At 53.9% G+C, this 23705-nt stretch overlaps 2 protein-coding genes across 2 annotated transcripts; both read right to left on the bottom strand.

The window, feature by feature from the left end:
* Nucleotides 1-2207: 2207 nt before the first annotated feature.
* Nucleotides 2208-3059, bottom strand: PRF1 (peptide chain release factor 1; the record flags this gene model as incomplete). The annotated part of the gene is made up of 5 exons (XM_049328905.1): nt 2208-2321; nt 2372-2708; nt 2769-2836; nt 2884-2932; nt 3034-3059. The coding sequence occupies 5 exons, from the start codon at nt 3057-3059 to the stop codon at nt 2208-2210; spliced, it is 594 nt and encodes a 197-aa protein (XP_049191877.1).
* Nucleotides 3060-6596: 3537 nt separating this feature from the next.
* On the bottom strand, nt 6597-13178 carry PKS1 (Type I Iterative PKS; the record flags this gene model as incomplete). The annotated part of the gene is made up of 3 exons (XM_049328904.1): nt 6597-6641; nt 6695-12854; nt 12901-13178. 3 exons carry the CDS (start codon nt 13176-13178, stop codon nt 6597-6599), a joined length of 6483 nt encoding a protein of 2160 aa, XP_049191876.1.
* Nucleotides 13179-23705: the final 10527 nt, after the last annotated feature.

Genomic DNA, 23705 nt, shown 5'->3' with positions numbered 1-23705 from the left:
GACGTCCGGTACTGTCTCTTCCCTCGTTCTCCTCCTCTTGAGCTGTACACAGGTGTTCGCTCAAACAGGACAAACGCAACAAGTGTCTTACAACCAAGTTCTTAATCTCAATGGCGATGTAAGTAATTCATGTTTGCGAATAGCCGCAATGGCATCGGACTAATGGATGTAGATGAAACTCAACTCATTCCAATTCCCCGACCGCTCTAGGGTCGAGACATTCTCCCAGAAACAGCAGCAGATAATCGTTAATCAACAAACACCTGCCATCCCCGCCAACCAGGTCACAGGAACGACTGGTCAGTCTTTCGTCGCTGTCTCGCCGCAATCCATGATCATCAGCACAAATGGCGCTACCGATCTAGTTGGTGGCCAGATCGAGATGGCCATGACCATGCAGAACTTGCAGGGCGCTGCGGTGCAGCCGGACAACACCTATGTGGCTATGCTGTCACCCGACCGTCAGTCCTGGATGATCCAGGAGACTATGAGGAGTGTCAACACCACTGATATGACGGTCCGCATGGTCAAGCGTACTCAGATGGACGGTGAATACATGGTTGTTGGCCGCCAGACTGTTGAAACCAACACTCTGGTCACTCCTTTCGGTAGTGATGGCAGCACCTCAGTGGCAATTCAGGGTACCGGTCTGCAAGAGAACGAGTTCCAGGATGGCTTCAGGATGTCTACCCGTGCTACTCAGCCCATGACCATGAACGTCGATGTCAAAGATGGTGTTGACTCTGGTATGCTTGCTGCTCTTCAGGGCCAGGCCCCGGTCAACGACTACCGTTACTCGGTCACAACCAACCTGGCTGCCGTCACTCCGGATCTGAACCAGCAAGTCACCGTCATTCAGATGCCCCGTAAGTCATTGTTCCTTTCATTTGCATCTGAGGCTAACAGAGATATAGTCAACCCTGTCCGTATCCAGAAGATGATGCAAGCCATGGGAGTCCCCCCTACTGGCCAGGTCGCAGTCGCAGTCGCCCAGCGCGGTGTTCTCCAGAACCCCGGAGGTGCAACAGGGAACCTCGGTGGAGCCGCTGGTGTAGCCGCTACCCAGCGCCGTGGTCTCAGCCGCGACGAGTTCAGACAGGAGGTCGCCCGCCAGATCCAACAAGGCACACCGCAGACCGTACCGCAGGGCACACAACAGGGTACACCTACCAACGGCAACAACCCTGTCGCAGCTCAGCTTCTTCTTGCGCCTACCTTCACCCCAATCCAGGCCAATGCCGTTCTCGACCAGACCAACATGCGCATTGCCGTTCCCGTCCGCCAAGTTGATGGAGAGTACATCCTTACGATGCAGATGATGGGCGGTGCGCAAGCCGCTCAGCCCGCCCAAGCCCCTCAAGCTGCCGCGCCTCAGCCTGCCGCTGCAGAGGGACAGACGCCCACTGCTGCTGAGCCTGCTACATCTTCTAGTCTGACGCCTGCCGGTGAGGCCCCCGCAGCCGCTGCTAGCCCAACCGAGCTTAAGCCAACTCCTGAGGCCGAGAAGCCAACAGCCGAAGGCGCAAAGCCAGCTGCTGAAGGAGCAAAGCCGTCCACTGAGGGTGAGAAGAAGCCATCGACCGAAGGTGAGAAGCCAGCCCTTGAAGGCTCCGCCTCAAACAGCACCTTGGCCGCCAAACCGGAGCGCCGCGCGGAGACCAAAGCCTCCAGCACTGACAAATACGGTGATGTCAAGGCCCCCAAGGGTATGATCATTATGACCATGAAGGATGTTGACAGCATGGTTGCCGCCGTTACTTGGGGTGGCCAGGTCGCCATTACCAAGATGATGAACGAGTACGTCAAGGAGCAGACTGGCAAAGGCATGGCACCTATGAATGCTACTGAGACTGCGGCGGGTGGTGTCAAGATTACCCTCTGAGCTGGATCGATGTATGGATACGCGGTAATGCATGGGTAATGGTGGCTGTGTTCCCATGTCGAAGAGGGAAGATGGTTGTTAATAGTATCGTTAGTTGGGGCTTGATGTCCTTTCTTCCGCATGGTCGGAAGGTTTATTAGTTGTACATAAAATTGACGAACAAAAAGCGTGCCTTCACGTTCTGCACGCATCTGGCTCGAAGCTGTTCATGAAGATTCTCATTGTCGCCATGGCCTTGTGTTACTGGCTTCTACATTTCGTCGCATGCGCCGCTCGGCTACATGAGCTCCCTTTCTGTGCAATGAGAGAAGAGAGACTCTAACCCTCACTCTTTCGATGATGCACCCTTCTTCTCTTCTGTCGACTCGCCTCCCTCCCTCTCTTTCCTCCGTTGTGCAACATCCCAGTTGTAAACCCGCGCGAAGGCGACCTCGAGTGTCTGTAATTGTGTCAGCTGCATACTCTCCAGACCACTTGGAGAATACGTACTGTGATCTGTTCACGTAGAAAGTCCAAGTCCTCCTCACAAGTGCCCAGACTCTGTTTCGCGGTCGACAGTTTCGATTGCAACAGCTCTTCGGCTTCGGGTATGGAGTATGAGAGCATAACGTTGGCGCCGAGCCACAGGTAGACTTCGTCGGTAGGGGGAACTTCAGCTTTGGCGTAGAGTGTGTCGTTGAGTTCGAAGGTGGTCTCGAGAGGCTCTGCGTCGTCTTTCCGCGACTTCAGGAAGCGCACTGTCTCGAGTGTCTTTTGGATGTCGGGGATCTTGTCCTTGAGACCTGCGGCTCGCCGTTGGGTGTTTTGCTGCATGAATTGGTACTTTCTGGGGCGGCGTATTAGGTATCGCTATCTATAAGGAGGTGTCTGGCTGGGTTGGGCGTACGAGATCATCTCTTTGAAGTTGTTGATGGTCTTCTCCACATCTGCGCGGTCGGTGACATAGTCCTCAACCTGCTGATGTTAGATCCACGCATTCCAAAGGCGGAGGGACTTCGAACCCGGTCTATGAAGGGCGCAACGGGTATACCGCGAGGGTTCGCTGGGAGGCTGTCAGAGATGTGTGAGCGTATCGGCGAAGTTGGGAGGCATACTTTCGGGACCACTACCAGATGATTAGCTATAGTTTGAAGAGTTGCTGCAGTACTCACCTCCCACCTTTGGCTACATCAGCCATTGCGAATTGAAATTATATGCGTCAGCGTCGTTCGCGTTGCTCGCGTTCAAGGTTTCGCGTCTCGGAGAAAATGCCCCGCTATGCCCGCGTTCCTTGGCGGGACAGCTGCCCCCTCCGCCCCTCCGCCCCTTGAGACCCCAAATCCCTCCGCCCCGCCCCAGCGTTCTTCACATCTCGCCCGTCGCCCGACCTGGCTAGCCGGCTTATGCAAGCATACCGGCCGATCTGGCTAATAATATATGATCTCACCACCTAGCATCGCTTGCATGCCACGCCCCTGCCGTACGCCTGGTACACTACTGAACGCTACACGGGTAGCACCTCGTTATCATCAGCATCAGGATTACGAAAAGACTCCATTCTCCTGGGATTCGATGGGAGAGCACGGATCCCCCTATCCGCAGCTAGCCGCCACGATAATGAGGTCGTTGTACATACAGCACGGCAGCTCGACGGCCTCGGGTTCGGTCATAATCAAGCCAACTGCCACATCTGTGGCTGGAGCTCATGCAGTACGTACCTCATCCACTAGTATCCCATGCCTCTATCGCATACACGGATAGCAAAAGGTCTAGCGCAACGGGCGGCCATACTTTCTGCCCTATGGAGACAGCAATCCGCAGCCCTGGTCGTCTCATCGAGGACTATCGAAAACTACTGCAAGGCTAACATCATGTAAGATGCGACCATCGATGCCTGTGAACTACTCAGCCAGGCAAAACCGAACCAATCGCTCCCCGTCCCGCCAACTCCTCGTCGCGCCATAAGGCTGTCGTATCGTTACAAGCCACAAACTTAATCATCGTAAAGAAAATATGGCCTGTATTACGCTCAAGGCTGCGACCAGCGGTTGCAGCCGCCACTGTTGAGTGCGCTTCAGGAATAGCTGCTTACGGCCTTGCAGATGCGCGTTCGGACCTCCTCACTATTCTCCGAGCATATCATTCTGGCGTATCCTCGCCGACCAAGCGTTTCTGCCAGCGCATTGGACCATTGCCCGTATCCTCGATGCATGCCTCCGAGTCGAATCCATTGGTCAGCGAATACTGCTACACTGTACACTGGCTAACCATTGCTTTCTTTCGTCCCGAGCTGAATACGGATTGAACAACGCAAATCCGTTCAGGACACACGGCCTAGTAGCGTTCGGGTCTTCGCAGCATGAGATCTAGTTCTGTCTCGTTAAGGCCAAGGATAGCACTTATGCTTCATGCATCAGGGTCACATCCTAGAAGTGATTATAGATCGGCAGATATGTTTCGATCGTCCGCTTCTGGAAAGCTACTCTGCATCAGAGAAGGAATTCGATATTGATCATCGTGGTGATCATCATCATTCAGCCCGCGGCGCATGCGGCGATGCAGCTGTCAGACCGGTTCTCGGGACTGCAGGTCGGATTGGCTCTGATCGACATTCCTGCTCTGGGCGTGTCTTGACTTCATGTACCCACGTCACTCTTGGTACCGTTGCAAAAGAACATCTGCAGTGAGATGGCTGAGTAGCTGGTCAGCGAGGCGCCCTGCACATTACTGTGATGGCATGACGTGGCGGGCGCTCGCTTGCCAGCTGAGGAACGCGGGAGCGATGTGACAGCCAACTTTCCACTTGAAGCTTGACTCAGTGGCAGGGCTCAGGTAGCCCCGTAATGAATAACGTACGGTGAGATGCGGACATCCTGCTGCCCCGCGATAGCGAACTTGAGCGCTTCCGGGGTTTTACCCAGGATGCTTGCGGAGTTTGGAGAGTGGCAGGCGCCCGGCAACTTCGCTCCAGATACCATGTTTCCGGAAATGCACCTTGGACGCTGTGCGACGCGTGAGATCAGGGTTTATGACTGCATACATTTACTTGTGATAACAGTGTTGCAGTCACGTGAACCGGAACAGCTGAGTAGATGCTTGGCTGTTTGCGGGCAACGGGAATCGGAAGAAGGGACCACTGAAATGTTCCCAATCCGTCGCACAGCACGGTTCAGTATGCCGAGAATTAACCTGTTCTGCTCAGCTTGAAGTACATCCCCACCACAAACCTCCAAGCGAAGACGGAGGGATGCGCCGCATCCATTGAGAACAATGCGTAGGTCACCATGTGCGAAGCACGCATTTATCGGACGTCATCCACTTTGCACCGCGGCGATGCACGAAGGGTTAGCAACTCGCTAGCTTCTCGATCCGAGATGTGTAATGCGGCACCCTATAGTGGTCAAAGTATGGAACTGCAGTTCGCGACTTTCCCGTTTCGGTACCGGGCCGAAAGAACGCTGAACAACAACATAGGCATCATCAAGCTCAGTATCTTTTGCGAACCCATATTGCATCTCAATTTATGCAGGGCGCCACGAACCAGGCCCCTGATGCAGAGTCGCCAACCAAACCACCGGCCAGTCATTCAGAGCCTCGCACGTCGGTCCCGAACTTCTTCATATCCAAAAACCATGTGCAGTAGTACTATAGGAACGCCCGCTATACGATGGCTGATCGTCCGGAGATGCAAAGACATGTTTGCAACCGCCCAACGGCGTTCCCGTCGGACCGCTGTTGCATTGCGCATGGGAAGAGACCCTTCACTGCGGACTGGGGCCATCTGGATCGTGCTAGACAAAGCTTAATCTATCTCGCATGAGCGGTTGTGTGGTTGACGGGATAACGGGTAGGTTATCGACATGTGCGATTTGAGGATCGAACATGCACGGATTTATCCGCGAGTCGGGTGGTTCGTTGTACCTGCAGCCACCTGGGTAAATAGATCAGAACACCCTTGGTCCCGGCGGAGAGAACTGTCAAAGGCGTGGCAAGACATGGATGTGGGTTGTTGGTGGGATCTGGGGTGGTTTCACGTCTACGCGGGTCTACGATCATGTACAGGGTTGATTCGGAGATGGCGCTGTCATGCAAGCAAGTAACTGGAGGTATTACATGTCGATTACATATAGGGTCGTGGGGGTGATATTTGGAATCCCAACAAATGCAGAGACCATGAGCCTGGGCTTGAGGCTCTTCATGAGACCATGGTTGTCGGACTGTGGAGCCGGAGGCAGTTCTCAGGGGTCAATGTCTTGACTGGGTGGCCGAATCTTGGGGCTATGATCAAGTCACCTATGCGAGAGCAAAGAAGGCAGAGTGTGGAAGTAGCACTGAGGAAGCAGGACAAGGCGAGCAAAGCAGCACTGCCATGGGGTTGAGACGAGGCTGAGGGTCATGAAGGGCAGACGAGGCAATATCACGATGCAATGAAGACCAGATGTTATGAACAAACCCTTGCCATTATGGGTAAACCAAGCATTAAGTACAGTGTAAAATCATAACGTGCGTGAACATGAGAAAAAGCGCAGCGTGTGCGTAAAGTAAAAGACAAATGAAGCCACAAGAAGGTAAAATCCCAACGCCATCAAGTCATGAAAGCTTCGCCAGCGCCATGCCAAAGACAAGTAACCGAGAGCCCAACGCCAACATCTCGATATTCAACACTTGAACAAAGGAGATGCATGCAATTTGCGATATACACAAAGTCTACGAGTGAATGAATGCGAGTCGAAGCTTATAGCTTGAGACCTTGCTGGATGAGCTTGCCTAATGTGACACCCTGATATGCTGTTAGTATGTCGTTGAGGAGATGGTAGGAGTGGAGTAACTTACGTGCTCACCCTTCATCATGGTGAAGTGGTTACCGCCCATGACGGCGTATTGGAAGTTCTCCTTGGGGAGAAGCTGTGCCCAACCGTTGTCGGAGAAATCGGTACGGTTGTTGAGCAGCCACTTCATGGGCGCTGGGTCCTCTCCCTCACCTGGGGGAGGGCGGGGGTCCTCAGGGTTGGGGCAGACACCGTCGGTGCACCAGATGGCGAGGACAGGAGGGGCGATCCTGGGGTTCATGGGCTTCGGGTCGTAGTCCTTGAGGTTCTGGATAGCGGACGCGAAGTGAGGAAGAAGCCAAGAGGGAGTACCGCCGGGCTTGCCAGTACCGAGAAGGCCTATCTGATCGAAGAAGATGTGGAGACGAGCGGGAAGAGGGTCAAGAGCGACAGGGCATGGGGCATCGATGAGAACGAGGTTCTCAACTTGCTCTCCAGAGTTGACGAGTTGCTGAGCAACCTCGTAGGCCATGACACCACCAGCGGACCATCCACCGACGATGTACGGGCCCTGAGGCTGACGACGCTTGATCTCAGAGAGATACAGGCGAGAGACACCTTCAACACCACAGCTCCACTTCTCGGGGCACTTCATGAACGGGCAGTTAAGTCCGTACACAGCCATGTCGGTAGAGATGTTGGGGATGGAGATGTAACTGGTTGCGCTGCCGGAGCCATCAGGGACCAAGAAGAACTTCTTGGTGGCGATCTTGGGGTTACCCTGAAGGAGGACAGAGGTGGCCGGGGGAAGGTGGGAGACATCAGGAAGGGAAGCGAGCTTCTTGTTCACCTCAGCGAGTTGAGGGGGTTGGGCCGAAACCTTAGCAGCGGGTTTGGCAACCTTGGCCTGCTGCTGCGGCTTGGGGCGCATATCAAGAGCAGTCTCGATGTCTTTGATGGTGACATTGACAGTGAGAAAGTCAGCAGGAAGATCGCGACCGGTAGCCTCGCGCATGGAGCCGAGAATGGTGAGACTCATGAGGGAGTCCATGCCAATGTCAGTGAGGTCGAGGTCATCGGTGATCTCAGAGACATCAACACCCATCTCTTCGGCGACAAGCTTGCGCGCGAGACTGGCGCCAGCCTCGGTGGAGGTCTTGACTTCTTCCTCGCCATCCTCGCTACCTGCTGAGCTGGCGGGTGTGTCGTCATTCTCTTCGGCAGCCTCGAATGGGGTGGAGTCGGAAGGCTCATCGGAAGTATCGGAGGAGTCGTCCTCAACAACGACAGCGCCATCGTATTGAGAGAAGTGCTTCTTCAATTCTCCGACCGTGGAGCAGTCAGTGAAGAGAGTAGAAGGAATGTCCATGTCAAGGTCCTCGCGGAACCTGGCGGAGATGGTCAGAGACAGGAGGGAATCGACACCGAGGTTCTCGAATGCAGCCTCGTCGACCAGCTCAGACATGTCGACATCGATCTCTTCAGCCACGATCTTCATGACCTTGGAGGTGACACCAGCGGGTGCGGCAGTCTTGACAGCCTTCGCGGCCTTAGCAGGCTTAGCGGCGGCTTTAGCGACAGGCTTGGCTGCCTTGGTGGCCTTGACTGGTGCAGCAGCGGGAAGCGCCTTGGGGGCAGGCTTAGCGGCAGCCTTACCGGCGGGGGCAGCAGCGGCCTTGCCAGAAGGTGGCATCATGATGTTGAGAGCGCGACGGGGGATGTTCTGGAACTTGAGGCCCATGACCATACCGATGATCTCAGCGCCGTCCATGATGTAGACATCACCGACGGAGATGTTGCCAGGAGCAGGCTGCATGCGGACGTAGGAGCGGTACTTCTTCTGGGGCGAAAGCTTTCCTGCAATCTTGATCGATCCCCATCCGTGCGAGATGTAGACGGAGTTCTCAGAGTCAAGATGGTCGGAGGCATTGACAATGAATCCCGAAAGATGTGCCAGAGAGTCGATCCAGTATGGTGAGCACAAGAATTCTCCGTCGGCCGCAGTGGTCTGGAATTGGACCTGAGCGGTGGCTTCGGTCTCCTTACCGTCAAGGATGACTTCTTCCATGCCGCGGTAGTTGTCGGCGTAAGTTACAAGAGCCTTGAAGAGCTTGTAAGCCATGCCACGGAGAACCTTGTGGGCGGCACCAGTCTGGAGCTTCTGCTCGAGGCTGTTGATCTGAGCCTGCACCATGTACTGAATGCGACCCCACTCTTCCTTCCAGGCGTCGATGGACTCGTACTTGACGATACCGATAGCATGCTCAGCAAGGACCTTGGAGCCATCGGCAGAGACAGTGCGGAAGGTAATCTGGACTTGATCAGTCTCTAGATCTGCGTTACCCTCAATCTGCAAGTGCTGGCCACTGGCTGGAGGAGGGTACTGAGGAATGAGGGTCTTGGTGACCTCCATGGAGCAGACGTTGAGGCCAGGAGTGGCGGTGCCAGGACGAAGCTGCTGGTAGAGATAGTCCGCGACAGTCATGGCCTGGTCAGCGTAGAGAGAAGAAGGCGTAAGAGGTGTGCCATTGACCTGATGACCAGTGATGGTGGCCTTCAGCTTGGGGTCAGAAAGATCTGACTGTACGACAACAGTACCAGAGTTGGCGTGGAGCTCTTCCCGAACGATCTTGTGGCAGGAGGTAGTGGACAACTTGGATGGAGCATCCATAGCTGGCGCAGCCTCAATGGCCTTGACGGCGGTGGGAGCTTCAAGGACCTCGCCCTTGGTAAGGGTCCAGTTGTTGTGGTAGTCGAGCCAGTACTTCTTGGAGTCGAAAGCGTATGTGGGAAGAGTGTACATCTCATGTGCATCATTAAACTTCCTGTGGTACTCGTTGAAGTCGACGTAGACACCAGCAAGGTAGAGGGTAGTGATGCTGTTGGAGAGAGTCTTCCACGGGTCCTCGTTGCGGCGGAGAGATCCAGCTGCGACAGGTGCTCCACCAAGGGAAGACTTCACCATGCCACTGCAGACAGGATGAGCACCGACTTCGAGCCAGGCAGTCTTAGCATCGAAGAGCTTGTCATTCTGACCAGTCGTGAGAGCGGTCCAGAAGTTGACAGTCTCACGGGCGTGGCGGGCCAGGTAATCCGGACCAATGATGCCAGCCTCGCGGATGATCTCGCCAGTGAGAGGCGACATGACCGGAACGACGGGGGCGTTGAATGTGACAGATGCAGCTGCGGCCTTGAACTTCTCGAGGATGGGCTCGACCTGGGCTGAGTGGAACGCGAAAGGAACGTTCAGCTTCGTGGCCTTGAAGCCCTTGGATGCGAGCGCCTCGTTAGTGGAGTCTACCAGATCAACGGTACCACAGAGAACAGTCTCTTCGGGACCGTTCATGCAGGCGATCTCAGTCATCTTATCTCCGAGAGCGGCGGTGATAGCTTCAACGCTGCCCTTGACGGCAAGCATGCCGTGAGTGTTGGCAGTGCACTCCTGTTCGAGGAGTTGAGCACGACGACCGACGAGGAGAACCATGTCGCTGGCAGAGATGACGCCGGCAACGTGAAGAGCAGCGTATTCACCGAGACTGTGACCAATGACAGCTACTGGCTTGACGCCCCAAGAGGCCCACATGCGAGCGAGGGCAACCTGAATGCAAGCCATACCAAGCTGGACAACGACCGGAGAAAGAGTCGCGACGTCCGTACCTGTCAAGAGAGGAAGGATGGATGGAAGGTCATGCATGCGGGCAACCTTGTCGAGCTGATCGATGTCGATCCTGAAGGTCTCGAGATCTTCGTAGAGCTTTTGACCGAGACCTGTGTACTGGGATCCTTGACCAGTGAAGGTGAAGGCAGTCTTGGTGGGAACCATGGGAAGGGGGCTGTAGGTGTCCTTAATCTGAGCCTGGAGACCGTCCTTGACCTTGGAAATGTCGGACACACAGAATGCGACGCGGTAGTTGTGCTGAATGCGGCGAGCAGTGGTGGTGTATGCCAGGCTGGGGAGAGTGACAGAGGGAGTCTCATCGAGGAATTGCATCAGGTTGTTGATGTTCTTCTTGAGCGAGGAGATGGACCTGGCGCTGACAGTCACCATGTGCATGGTGCGGGGGTCAACACCCTTGGGGGCCTCAGGAAGAGGCGCATCCTCAAGGATGACGGCAGTGTTACCACCGGCAGCGGAGAAGTTGTTCAAGAAGATCTTGCGCTTCTCAGCACCGTTGCGGGGCCATGGAACTTGGGTGGTCGAGATGTGGACATTGCGCTGGCCGAGATCCTTGGGGAAGGTCTTGTTCATGACACCCTTGATACCAACATTGGCAGGAATGGCGTTCTTCTTCATCATCATCAAGACCTTGACCAAGGAGTTGATACCAGAGGCAGCTTCTCCGTGACCAATGTTAGCCTTGATCGCACCCAAATGGAGGGTTTGTTCAGGGCGACGCTGGCGGTGGCGGGGGGCAAAGGCGTTGGTGACGGAAGTCATCTCAATACCGTCACCGGCCTGAGTACCAGTTCCGTGCATCTCAACGTAGCTGATGTCATGAGCATCGACACCGGCGTTAGAGAGGACCTTGTTGTAAAGGTACTCCTGCGCTCCGGCGTGGGGGTGGGTGATGGACACAGCCTCAGCGCTGTGGTTGGTAGCGGCGCCAAGAATACATCCGAGGATGTTGTCCTTGTCGGCAATAGCGTCTTCGTAGCGCTTGAGCACCACTGAACCACAACCATCACCACGACAGTAACCATCGGCGTCGTTGTCATAAGTCTTGCAGCTGCCAGTCTTCGACAAGAACTGGCCCTTGCTGAGACCGGAGAAAATGTCGGGGTTGGTAAGGACGTTCAGACCTCCAGCACAAGCAGTGTCGCAGTCACCAGCCCAAAGCGAAGTGCAGGCAAGCTGAATGGCAGCGAGCGAAGACGAACAGGCAGTGTCAACGCTGTATGATGGGCCGGAGAACTTGAAGTAGTAGTTGATGCGACCGGGCGCGAAGGCGCGCACACCACCAGTGATGAAGTAGGTGTCAATATTCTCAGCTGCGTTGATCTCACGCCAATCGTCGGAAGTCTGACCGTAGAAGGTACCGATGCGCTCGAGCTTCGTCGATGGGGTGCGGTTGGGAACGTATCCAGACATCTCGAGAGCCTCGTATGCGGTGGTAAGGGCAAGACGGCCCATAGGGTCAGTCTGGGCAGCCTCACGAGGAGACATGTTGAAGAAGCGGGGGTCGAATAGACCAGGCTCATCGATGAAGCAGCCGAAGGGCGTGTGGCTCTTGTTCTTGCCCTTGCCAGTAGGATCGCAGTGAGCCTTTGCGTCGAAACGATCCGAAGGCACCTCGCGATGGACGTCGAGACCCTTCTCGAGGAGGTCCCAGAGTGCATCAGGGTTGGCAGCACCGGGGAAACGACCCGACATGCCAACGATGGCGATCTTGTCATTTTGGGTGCGACCGCGGCTGTCATGCTCAGCGGCCACCCAGGAAGTGTGATCGCGGGCTGTGACCGATGACTGTCCACCACTCTTCAGCGCGGAAACAAGGCTGTTCGTGATGGAAGTGACACCGATAGCGGATACGGAGCAGTCTTGGCTAGATGTAGCAGTGACCTGAGACACAACCTCAGAGAGCAAGTTGTCCCATCGAACTGACTCAACAAGGATCTCGCTGAGCGCAGTTCGGATGAGGTCCAATGTGCTTGTGGCAGTGTGGCACTCTCCGGTAGAAGCGGAGTGCACCAGAGAAAGCGGACGGAATTGCTGCAAATGCCTGGTAGCATCCTTGTCGAGAATCTGGTCGATATCGGCCTCAGTGTAAAGGTGGGCAGCATGGTAGGGAGCGTAAACCGGGATGGATACCCGAGTGCAGCTCTTGAAGGCGTCACTCTGGAGCAGGCGCTTGGTGGTGGAGGGCGGGCCGCTGATGGTCAGAGCCATGGTGCTAACGGCGCTAATGTAGGCTTGCGCCAAGGTCGGTATCCGCTGCTCCTGGTGGAACGCAGTAATTGCGTCTTTGGCGGCCTTCTCGGAGATGCTAGTCACGATGGTGGACCATGTCTCCTTGGGAATAGGAGTCTGCTCTAGCGCCTCCTTTGCGGCACCAACGACGGTGCCGGTGCGGAAAGCGATGCGGACGGCCTCAATGGCGAGGGGAAGAAGCTCGCTCAGGGATCGCGCGGAGGCAACAACAGATCCTGCGAGCAGACCAGTGCAAAGACCGACTACTCGTGTGTTTGCCGGGTTCTTCAGGTCTGAGGGATTCTCGGCATAGTATCTAGACAGTTAGCAAAGTTGGCTATGATGCGCAGGTAGGTACTGACCCAATGTAGTGCGACAGCTGCGCAATGGTGACCATGCAGCTCTCTAGCTGAGGAACCTTCAGTCCCTTAGCATAGTATGCTTCGATAAGATCCCATGTTGTCAGAAAGTTGGGAATTTGGTCTCGCTGTGTTCGTGGCAGCTTCTGCACCTCTTCGCGGACTACTTGACTGACTCTGTCGAGAAAGCTCGTCAGGGTCGAGTTGTTCTTCCAGGTGCAGGCCTTCCGCAGGAGCGGGTACTGGTCGGCGGTTTGGTCTCCGAAGATGAGGACGTTCATGATGGCAAGGGTATAAAAGAATTAATAAAAAGTTGGAAAAATAGTAGAAGTTAGTGCCGTATAAGGCAAAAGATCCTCACTGAAGGAGGATGTGGTAGTTGATGGATGGACTTCAAGGTTGAAGTATGGCAAGGGTATTCGATGGAGAATGGAACTCTGATCCAGTAGAGGAGTATGGTACTTGGTGTCTGGGTAGTGGCCCAAGAAACTGGATGAGAATGGATGGGATTGAAAGTCTCTTGGGTCTCGAGGTGCTCCTATATGTATAGGACTAGGAGGGGATGATAGGCGTAAGATGTCAAGAAGGTGGTCAGGGCGTGGATCGCGCGATGACAAGCACAGTGGATGCCGGATCTGTAACATCCATGTATTGCGGAACGAAGTACTGCAGAAACATATTGACGTGAGAGCGAGAGTGGACCGCGGACCACTTCCTGTCTTGGATAGTCCAGCCATGCTCCGAGGGTTAATGGCGTGCAGGTGCCGGGTATGTCGCCGAGTGCCTCCATACCTATTGATAGATGGCGCATGCTAAGTGTGGAGACCAGCGGCTGAGGTATTGAGCCAATGCGTCGCGGATGATAGCAAACATGAGACGTGGGGACCTGGATAGTAGGGGCGCTGTCTCAAATTCGGGGTTAGTGTGTCGGATCCCCTCCCATAAGCCGGGGTCGATAGACATGGCGTCCGTGGGTTCTACTATCAATTACAGCATCTTCCAAGCGAGTTCAGGCTTAGGTGTATGCAGTCAGGATGAATTGATGATGGTAAAGTCGACATGTCGAAGCTGTTCGCAGCAAACCCTGTCGATGTCCATGCTTAGTACTACAGGCACCAAGCAACTGTTGGGTCTGTAAGTCTACCAGGTTCCTCGTGGTGTATCCGTGTCATGCCCTCGTGGCTAATTGTGTTGTTCGGGTCGTCGACACGTTGAACCGAAGTATACCAAGCGATGCTAGGCCAAACCATGGTGTTGATAAGCCAGGAGGCAATATGATACGGCTGCGGATACCAGAAGCTACCGAATCTCAGTCAGCGTCTCGTCAAGCATGCGCCAAATAGAGTGGTTCCACAGCGTTGCAGACGTCAATCAAGCTTCTGGAGTCCCCGCTCGGACTCGTACCTAGGTGGAGGTGCTTGCTGGTAAGGGCTAGCAGGAGGCAAGGCCCACGTCTCGGAAACTGGAAGTCGCATACTCGCACAGAGATCGTCGGAGCGCCAGCTCATCGGGCTGGCCTATTCGGGTTGGTCTGCGAATAAACACATAGGGCAAAACCATTCTTTGGGAGAAAAGTGGATGTTTGACCATGGTGGGGTCTAGGCGTCCAAGCCATCAGCCACACAGTGAGCGCCGTTGACGAACTGCTCGGTGTATCTGCATGGCGCTCTCCCAGTGCGGAATCAGATCGCTGTAGGCTGAGGGATCTTCTTCCTGCGTGTACTACAGTCAGCTCAACTCAGATTCCGGTGTCCCTGTTATCGGCGCCACAGGCGGTAGTCCGGGCGTATAAGGTAGAGCACCCAGTCTAGAGATTACTAGGGTATCTCTGAGCACATCACGGCAGATCCGGGCGGTCCTCGCTTGTTTCCGTGCGTCTCCTGGCGTTGGGTCGTGGTCGAAACGAACGGACTGCAAGCTCGGACGGACGTCGTGAGAACGCGGTCGCGAGGCGTGACGTCCCCTGTAGCATCAATGGGGACTGGCTGGAGGCTGTTGATGAGCTTCGTGGCGCGGCTGGGCCACCCGCGACAGCGTTATCGAGCGTGCTAGAGATGAGCGTGTTCGTGATTACGAGGTGACGTTCATCACGGAGAGCGGAGAACCGAATAAGCAAATCCGTCAACGATCGACGGTGCGTTTTCTGCCGCCCCTCACCGCCGCCCACACGTGTCGCCCGCTACCCAGCCACACCTGGCCAACCGTCTGCCACGCCTGTCCCTGACAGCAGCCAGATGCATACCGTCGTGCGAGACTTCATGTTTGACGCTGAGAATAGAACCTCACTTTGTGGATCTCGTTTTGCTACTCTGCGAAACGCGACGGTATGTGGAGTTCGTTCGCGTCGCGAATCGCGTAGCCAATCGCATGTATTGCGAGGCGCAAAGTTAAATCGCCCTGGGTGCTTCGAGAAGCCCTGAAATGGTTCCTCTCGACTCACGTTTCACACTCTCCTCGACGCCCCAAAAGGACCATCGACTCTGTTTGGCACCATGTCGCAGATTATATCGAGTGGTGCTAGGCGCTCAGGTCACTTTTCCTTTTCTACAAGACGCTTTTTCCCCTTTCAGCACATACCCACCGCATCTCCTTCTCTTTTCTTCATTGGAGTTACTTTTCCCCCGCTGCATTGATAGCAGCACTCAGGAACGGCACGTACCCGCGTATAAACACCAACAGCATGAAAAAAGGGGTACAGTGCATGTGATGCAGTTCCACTTCCAATGGTACCTATACTATCAAGTGTCAAACCCAGCTACATACTCTCGATGCGCGCTGCTAGTCCGAGAACATTCCCTTCTGCTAGCGACCGAAGAGTCGCCAGGTGTATCCTGCAGAGCATGGACTTGGTCAACAGCTCTCTCAACAACTACAGGCGCGCATGTGATAGATGCCCGTGTGCTCGCAGGCTATCAGCCAGCTGTTCTACACATTAGCACAGTCGACAGATGCACCACGCACGCTGCAGCTGTAGCGCCGGCCCCACGTCGACCAAAGTTCTTGTCCGGATACATGCAGCGGTACATTGTTGAGAAGAAGGTCCCAACTTTACACGTATCTCTCCACCGTAGAACTAGTCTTGACTGTTAATTTCCCTACCGCCACTACTTCAAGATGCATGATGCTCACAGCAGCAGCCGGATGCTGCACCGATTATGCGTAGCGGGATCAGTATCCACCACAGCCCTTGTCATGAAAGCAGACCACGGACTGGCATCAACCGATCCTGCAATGCAGCTTGTGGGTATATGCTTGACAGACTTTGCTTACAGCTGGCATCGACTCAATGCCGCAACAGTGATCAACTCGCTCGCCAAATCGTGGCCTCATACAATCATCATCTCGAAGATCGCGACCAGCATAGACATCTCGTATGGACAATTGGTGGGACAGTCCGGAACGTTTGTGTTAGCGTAACGGGAAACGTATAGGGCTCCGTCTGGCCTCATGTCAAGCTCAGCAAATCCCGAACCAATATGGATGCACACGGGAAGTAAAGGCGGAAATTAGGAAGAAGCTCGGAAAGGGGCAGTACATTGCGGTATTTGTCCATGTGCCAGTAAGCAAAACTCAACACTTTGAGGTTAGAAAGTCTCGTGCTCAAAGATATCTTCATCTCGTGACCAGCCGTGCCGGAACCGACTCACTCTTCAAGCCCGTTCGACGACTCCAGATAGGCGTTAGATCCTTGCCGTAGCTGGCTAACCCCGCCACCACTGGGAGCATCATCGAAGACTTAGTGCTTCCTCGCTATCTCAACGCAACAAGTTCCCCAAGCGAGGCAATATTCGTCTAGTTCGACGACTAACGGGCCGTGGAGGTGACAAGGGCGGGCCGAAGGCAACGGCAAGATCGATGATGCGAGCATTTTGTGTGCAACCCATGCAGTCGACACACGCATCTATCGGCCTGGCTGTTTTGGAGCCAGAAACCAGTCCACATCAACGAAGCGTAGGCATCTGACGACAACAGGCATCATCAATGTCGAAGGATTCCATAATCCAGGTCTCGAAGGTCAGATCTGGCACAACGACACTCCGTAGTTTGTTCTAGCGCGCGGAGCTTTCTTCCGCGATCAGCGAACACCCCACGAGAAGACATGGGAACGAGCTGCAGCATCGTTAGCGCCCCTTTTATCCAAGTGCAGCAAGTGCCAGCAGCTAAAGCGATCGCTTAGGATCCGCTTGATCTTGGTTGGATCTTGAAACAATAGCGTGGCGGCGAATGACGACGAGGCTTAGCGCACCTTCGCGCCGGACCGTTGCTTCAATAGCAAGATCCAGAATCACCGATATCAGTAATTTTGCCTCAAACGCAGGGACGGTGTTAGGGCATGGTTTCCAAGGTTTGCTGTAGATTATTTTACTGCTGCGAGGCTGATCGTGTCTGCGACCATCGCTAACGACCTCGGGTAGCTCTGGATAACGTATCCCACAAGCACTTAATGCACTAAACGTCCAAAGGAGGGACTGCCTGCAATTGCATGGATAATGGGAATGAATGATGTTTTCGATGCCCACACAAAGTCATTCTGCAAGTCACTGAGACTTACTCGTTGACTGTCCAACAATTAAATCCACTTCGTCACGTCATGACAGCCTATAACCATAGTCTTGCCCAGTGCCAAAGATCGCCAGGATATGAGTCGCATCCATGTGAAGAGACAATTGTTACGTGCTATCTTGCATTAGTTCAAAGCAAAACCTCTCGAAATCAGACACCGAATTTCCTCCACGGAGACCGAGAATCCCATGATGAAAGCTCTTCTCCATCCACAGCGGCTTTGATAGCCGTCTATCACAGTCCGAACCGATCCCAGCATAGGGTGGGGCCGCTGTACAAGTAGGCATACGCCCGACCCCTTCCAATGAGTTACTATCGGTCATGATAATAACAAGATTGGGCAAAGTCACATGGGTAATGGTGGAGAGCTTTAATGGAGAAGCGTTGCGTTCGGAGTGGGTCATTATGTTCTGAAGGCTATGTGCTAGAATCCGAGGCTGCAAGTAGTTGTAATTGCATATTCAGTGACGATATAGACCATCAAGCCGGTGCACAGTGGAGTTGTGAGTTCCTTCCGGGTTTCATCGGCGACCGAAAGATTTCCCGCACCTAGATGCCAACAAAGGTGTAGAATTTCGGTGTTACAATGGGACGAAGAATCCAACTACAAACTTTTTGTAAGACCTTTTCCAGGGTTAGCAGTACTTTTGCTCTCCGTATGTCAATATTCGACGCCATAATGCGAAGGATGATTGCCAGTTCCACATGCTTGAATATTTTTAGGCGCTGCAACGTGGCTAGGTATCCAGGTGGCTATCTGGTTGTTCAAGAGCAACGGGAACAGCACGTTTAGATCACGGTGTAACATATACACGACGCCGTCATAGACCTACTGTAGTTCAGTCAGCAGCTCCTAGAGTGTTGATGCGGACTGAATCGAGCCTTTCCAAGCATCACTACTTCCTTGTTGTGTCCAAAAGGAGGCTTGTCACGAAAAGCGCATGTACACAGCATTTTCGTCAGGCCGTACATCGTGAGAACGCATGAGCCATCTCACCGCTGTATCGTGAGGCAAATCGAATAGTGAGTGATCACCGTGCTTGTAGCACTGTAGGTATTGTTCATTTCTGGTGTAAATCGTCTTCATGAGTCTTCAGACATTATCGTGCCGTAGCGACGCTGCATGCAACGCTTTCAAGGTCCGATGCTTGTACTACCCGATCTGGTATCACGGTACGGCATCCATCGACTGCATCATGACGCCTTCGACCCCTCGGGCGGACCTTCTGTGCCATGGACTTCTGAGACCCGTGGACAGTTCGTAGCACCGTGTGCTCAAGGGAAGCCACGCGCGTGAGCACTGAGCCACGTTGAAGCTATGCATCAAATCTCGTGGTGCATAATCTAGCTCGTTACACGACTTGAAGTCATGGTCGTGCGAGCGCAAGTAGCGGCGTTTGACAGCGGCTCGTCATCTCCGCCAGACTGCGGAACAAGCGATGGTTTTGATACCTATAGGTACGATGCAGGGTCTGCTCTGGCTTCACAAATCTGTGTAATGGTTTCAATACCGCGTAACTTTCGGTGCCTCGGTATGCTTGGAATGTGAACGCGGACACGATCATCCTACAATCAACCATCCGGAGCGCTGCTCCGTTGCATGCGAAGCCACATCAGATGTCGTGGTACTGCCTGTCGCCAGCAATATGACCCCGGGCTCTGGACTCGATGGACAATGGAGCATGCTACCGCAGCACTTCGCGTGTTCTTCTTGATTCTGGGATAGGCAAGTTTGGCTTCGGCATGATGTTCGTGTTACTATAGTGATGAGTACACTCCTGATATAGCAAACGGGGCAAGGATGTAGGCGACTCGGTAAACCCGTTCGCAGCCCTGATTTAGTACATTGCACATTCGCCTCGCAGGCCGCTTGCGAGATTGTGACTGCCTGGGGATCCGGATTTTTCATGCGCGCACATTACGGGATAAATGCAATGAAAGGGAGAACGCAAGTAAGACAATATACGTACTGGAGCCGCAGTCGGCAAAGTTGGCTCGTCGACAAATCATGGATAGAAATTGAGAATTTAGATTGCGCGACCATCAGAGACAAGTACCGACCCGGCGAGGCCCTCTCGGTCCGCTTTCCAGGAGCCGCGTTTGAGGGTAAAAGCGTGATACGAGGATTTCGCTTCCGCTGCACTGGTGCAGTCCCTGCTGATAAAGAAGTATAGCAGACAAGAACAGCCACAATCATGTAAACCGCTTACTGCACCTGAATACCATATCTTCAAGCGATTAAGATAGCGACTGCATGACAGCGTAAGAACCGCGAGTTGAGGATAATGCGTCGTCCGAGATAAGGCATGTACTTAATCTAGCATAAAACCGTGGCGTGATACCGTGAGGCTGTACTGTAATCTTGCTCCCTTGATAATCACGGCCAGCTCACTTACCATCGTCTACGACCATGCGTTTAAGTAGGCATGATCTACCCACGATAGGCCGCAGCTTGTATACTAATCTTCCCTTTGAACACAGATCTAGACTCGCTCTTTCCAACGGATATGGCAAGAAGATTTTTCGTCTGCGCTAGAGAGCGCTCGCGACTAGAAGATCAACCTCAGTTGTGCCAGATCCAGCTCGCAGCTGACCTGCTTCGCTGAGATGGCAACCATATGGGTGGGATGGATTGTCGCGTTTGTTGTGTGCACGCCGAGTCTTCACATCCATCTTCCATTTAACATGTGAACATGAAGACTGAGATCATGTCGTCGTCTACACACACACTGGTGGGTTAGGGCAAGCCTAGAACACGCTCTGAACGCCACAAAGAACACAAGCATCCGCTGTCAAGAGCACTAGTGAGCGCCTAGCAGCGGGAGCTTCCTTGCGAAGTTTGGGTGTGCTAAGCAAGAAGCTGAGCCGTGGTGACATTATGAAATCGCAATCATGAGCCAGAAGCTGAGCGCAAAGCTGATGGCCATCGTATGTTGCCTTGCAATGCCATCGGAGAGATTGTGGAGACTAGTGAGATTTGGTGATGCTTAGAGCCCGATAGCGAAGGAACACATTACAACTAGATGTGCATCCGTATAGTAGTGCAAACTCGCGGAAGTAACGCAAGCGCGAGGCCATTTCCTAGACAGGCATAGCAGATCGTACTAACAGATTCGATAGGGCTTCCGCACAGTGTGCAAGGTTGTTTGGTTGGGAATAATGCCGAAGAGCGTTGCGGTATTCCGTGACCCACGGAGCTCCTCCAGCTGCAGGTAATCCTCTAGAAATTCCTTGCCAAACAAGACGTGGCGAGATGCGCGAGTCTCGTACGAAGGCGGACCTACCAGAGTCAATTTGGATGTCGCATTGCATACATCCAAAGCATTCCTCGATTACAGCTGACAGATGCGCAGCAAGTGGTGTGATTCCCGACAGCCTGTTGCTGTTGCCCCAATGGGAGCAGTCTGACCGAACGCGTCTTGTACCCGCAGGCTAAAGGTTTAAGCCACCTCGACTTCCTTGGTAAACGTTCTGGCGCTGCTTTCTTGGTATTCATTGTCGCCCTTCTGCGGCTTGCGGCTTGCCGTTTGAGATTGCTGGTGAGTAGATCCCCAGAATCTTGGAATGAGGGGAGTTTGCAGTCTGTTAGCGCAACCGCTGAGAACGCTAGCATCTATTGGGAGCTTCTGCTGGGCCACCAATATTTCTGTACATAAGCCCTGCATGATCGTCATCGATGATCAGTGCGAATGGTTTGCTGGAAATGCTGTCATCTTTTGTGTGAAACTGCCGCGGTGGTCGCGTTGCTCTTATCGTCAAGAGTCGCAAACGGTGAACGAGTGAGCAGTCTTCAGACGGGCTGTAGTAAGCACCGTGTGCCGGACGGGGAACCGGAACCTGAAAATACTACCCATCCACGTTGCTATAGTGTCTCAGTGTCTGACAGGCGCGCGATCTCTTCATAGCGGGATCTCTCGGCAGACAGCCCATCGCAGCTCCGCTCCCGCATTGCAGTTCCGTCCAATGGGCGATCACGGAGATTTCATGACGATCATGAGCTGTTCGTTCTCGTTCAAACTTCAGAGATGTCGCATGCGAGTGCGAAACTCAATTGAGAAAGCTGACACGACCTAACAATGCTTTGATGCTATCAATTTCCGACAGGCGTCCAGCATCACTGTGAAGAGCTTTGCGCGGCCTTATCCATAACCTTTTCGCGGACCGCATCGTATGCTACCCTATCGCAGTCGCCCATGACTCGAACGTGAATTGTCCCGCTGAGAATTCGAAGCCACGGTGGATCGAAAGCAGCGCTGTTAAAGCGTTCTTGATATGACGTTGCCGCACTGCACGGTGCGTCAGGTTCTGGCTGCTGGAGGACGAGCTGGCTGTCGGGGCGCCGCCCGCTCTCGGTGTTGCCGCTGGCGAACCTCCACACATCGTCAGAATACGGACAGACACTCAAGCCATCAAGCCACTCCAGCGTGCTTGACGTCTCAGCCTACGTCATTGTGGAGTTTCAGAGGCAGGTCTCACCTCAAGTGCCGCGATTCAACCGGCAACGAGCTCGAAGGTGACCGTGGGAGACTTTCGAATGAGTCTTTGGACGCGCTTGTATGGCGGGCTGCACGCAATTTGGTACAGTCCAGCCAGCCATAGACGCAGACTCCTCTTGGTACATCGTGCCAGGGAAACACGTTCGCCTCTGCATATGTTCACTGTTGCGGCCCAAAACAAGCCTCGTGTTCTTGATTGGGGTTGATTGAATCTTACCCACCGCGGTCCGCCATGCCCAGACTTCTGGTTGAGGGGATGGAGATAAGGCGGGTCGAACGCGTTCTAAGAAAGGAGTTTACAGTCTGCAATATGGCCAGGTGGATATTTCGCTTGCGTGCGTAGTAGTGAGGCAGCGGTTGACACGAAACAATAGTTTGGAAATGAGGTCGGCCGTGCGTAAAACATCAGTGGCGTTGGAGAACGCACGACGCGACTGCAAGAGCGTTAGAGGCCAAGCTTGTTTCAGTTATCGAGTGCCCTAGGTTTTGCGAATACCATTCTTAGCAATCGTTGTCACATTGGTCTGAGAGTCTGAGTCGTATCGCGAAATCGTTGGTCGTGGCTATTTTTGCTCGTGTCTTCACGAACCCGTCAGTGATGTGGCGTGGGACATGGCACCGAAGCGGAAGCGAATCGTAGGACCGACCTCGTTGGGCCGATCGTTTGGCTCGAGCACCCTGTTTCCGTCAAGATCGGCCTTAGGGCTGGCGTGGGGTTCCCGCATCTGGTAGGATGCTTTGAGAAGAAGCGATACCTGCTGGCTTCTAGTTGGAGGTCTCAGGCTGAGATGATGATCTTTGCCATTTGCAAAGTCGACTGCGGCTTTCAGGTAGCCTCTGTCGTGCTACGAGCGCATGTCTACATACATGGCGTGTCAGGCGTTGCGGAACGCTTCCAACACCGTCTGCATCATGGAAAAATGAGGTAACAGGCGTGTATATTACACCCTGAATGGATGGTGCAATCGCGACATTAGCCTCAGCGGCATACCGCAAGCTTCTGGGTACATACAGCCGGGTTCACCGACTGATTCGTGCGGTACACCGTGTACAGTGACCGCCCTCAAACTTTGGTAACCTCTGCGACCAAGGGAAAAAGCAGAAGTGAGAGCTGTCAGAGTAGACCGCAACTGATCGCCAAATAAAGCAATTCACTGTTGAATTGCAACAAACTTTTGACGGTGAGCAAGCAGCTTGTGGCTACAGGCGGGATACTGCATCCAGACGTGTCAAGCGCAACGCTTGGCCATCTAAAACCGCCCTGCGTTGACTAAACATGGAGCTGTAATAGAACCACTTTTGTGTTCCGGGGTCACGTGCAGTTTTGGTACGCGCGAGGCAACACGCTACTCGAACCTGCCATCCATGGATGGCGCCCGCGATAATCATAGCCCCGCCAGAGCCAGTGCCACATTCGGCTCACCGTTCGAAACAGTTGACGACCCACCGAAGTACGGGGACAGAGCAGGAGTATCCAAGTGAGCCGTGCAAGCGTCGAATCGAAGTGGGGTTCTCGGTTGGCGTAGTGAGCCACTGTCGCAGTGGCCTTGCAAAGCGCGAACCTTGCCGAAAATCGATATATTTTCGACGACATCAATCTGGGATGAGGGTACAGAGGACTTTTATCCTCCCTCGTTTAGTGGCCGCGGGACGAGAGAGAGCTTCGTGTTACGTTCCGAGACGGGTGGACAGACTCGAGAGATCTCCAGTGAGTCGGCACCTGTCAACCACGACTCAGCCGCGTGATGC

This window comes from Alternaria metachromatica, assembly GCF_023757995.1.
Source record: "Alternaria metachromatica strain BMP 0045 chromosome Unknown scaffold_3, whole genome shotgun sequence".
NCBI classification, from domain to species: domain Eukaryota; kingdom Fungi; phylum Ascomycota; class Dothideomycetes; order Pleosporales; family Pleosporaceae; genus Alternaria; species Alternaria metachromatica.
The sequence above is the reverse complement of the archived record's forward strand: the minus strand, read 5'-3'. Positions and strand labels throughout refer to the sequence as shown.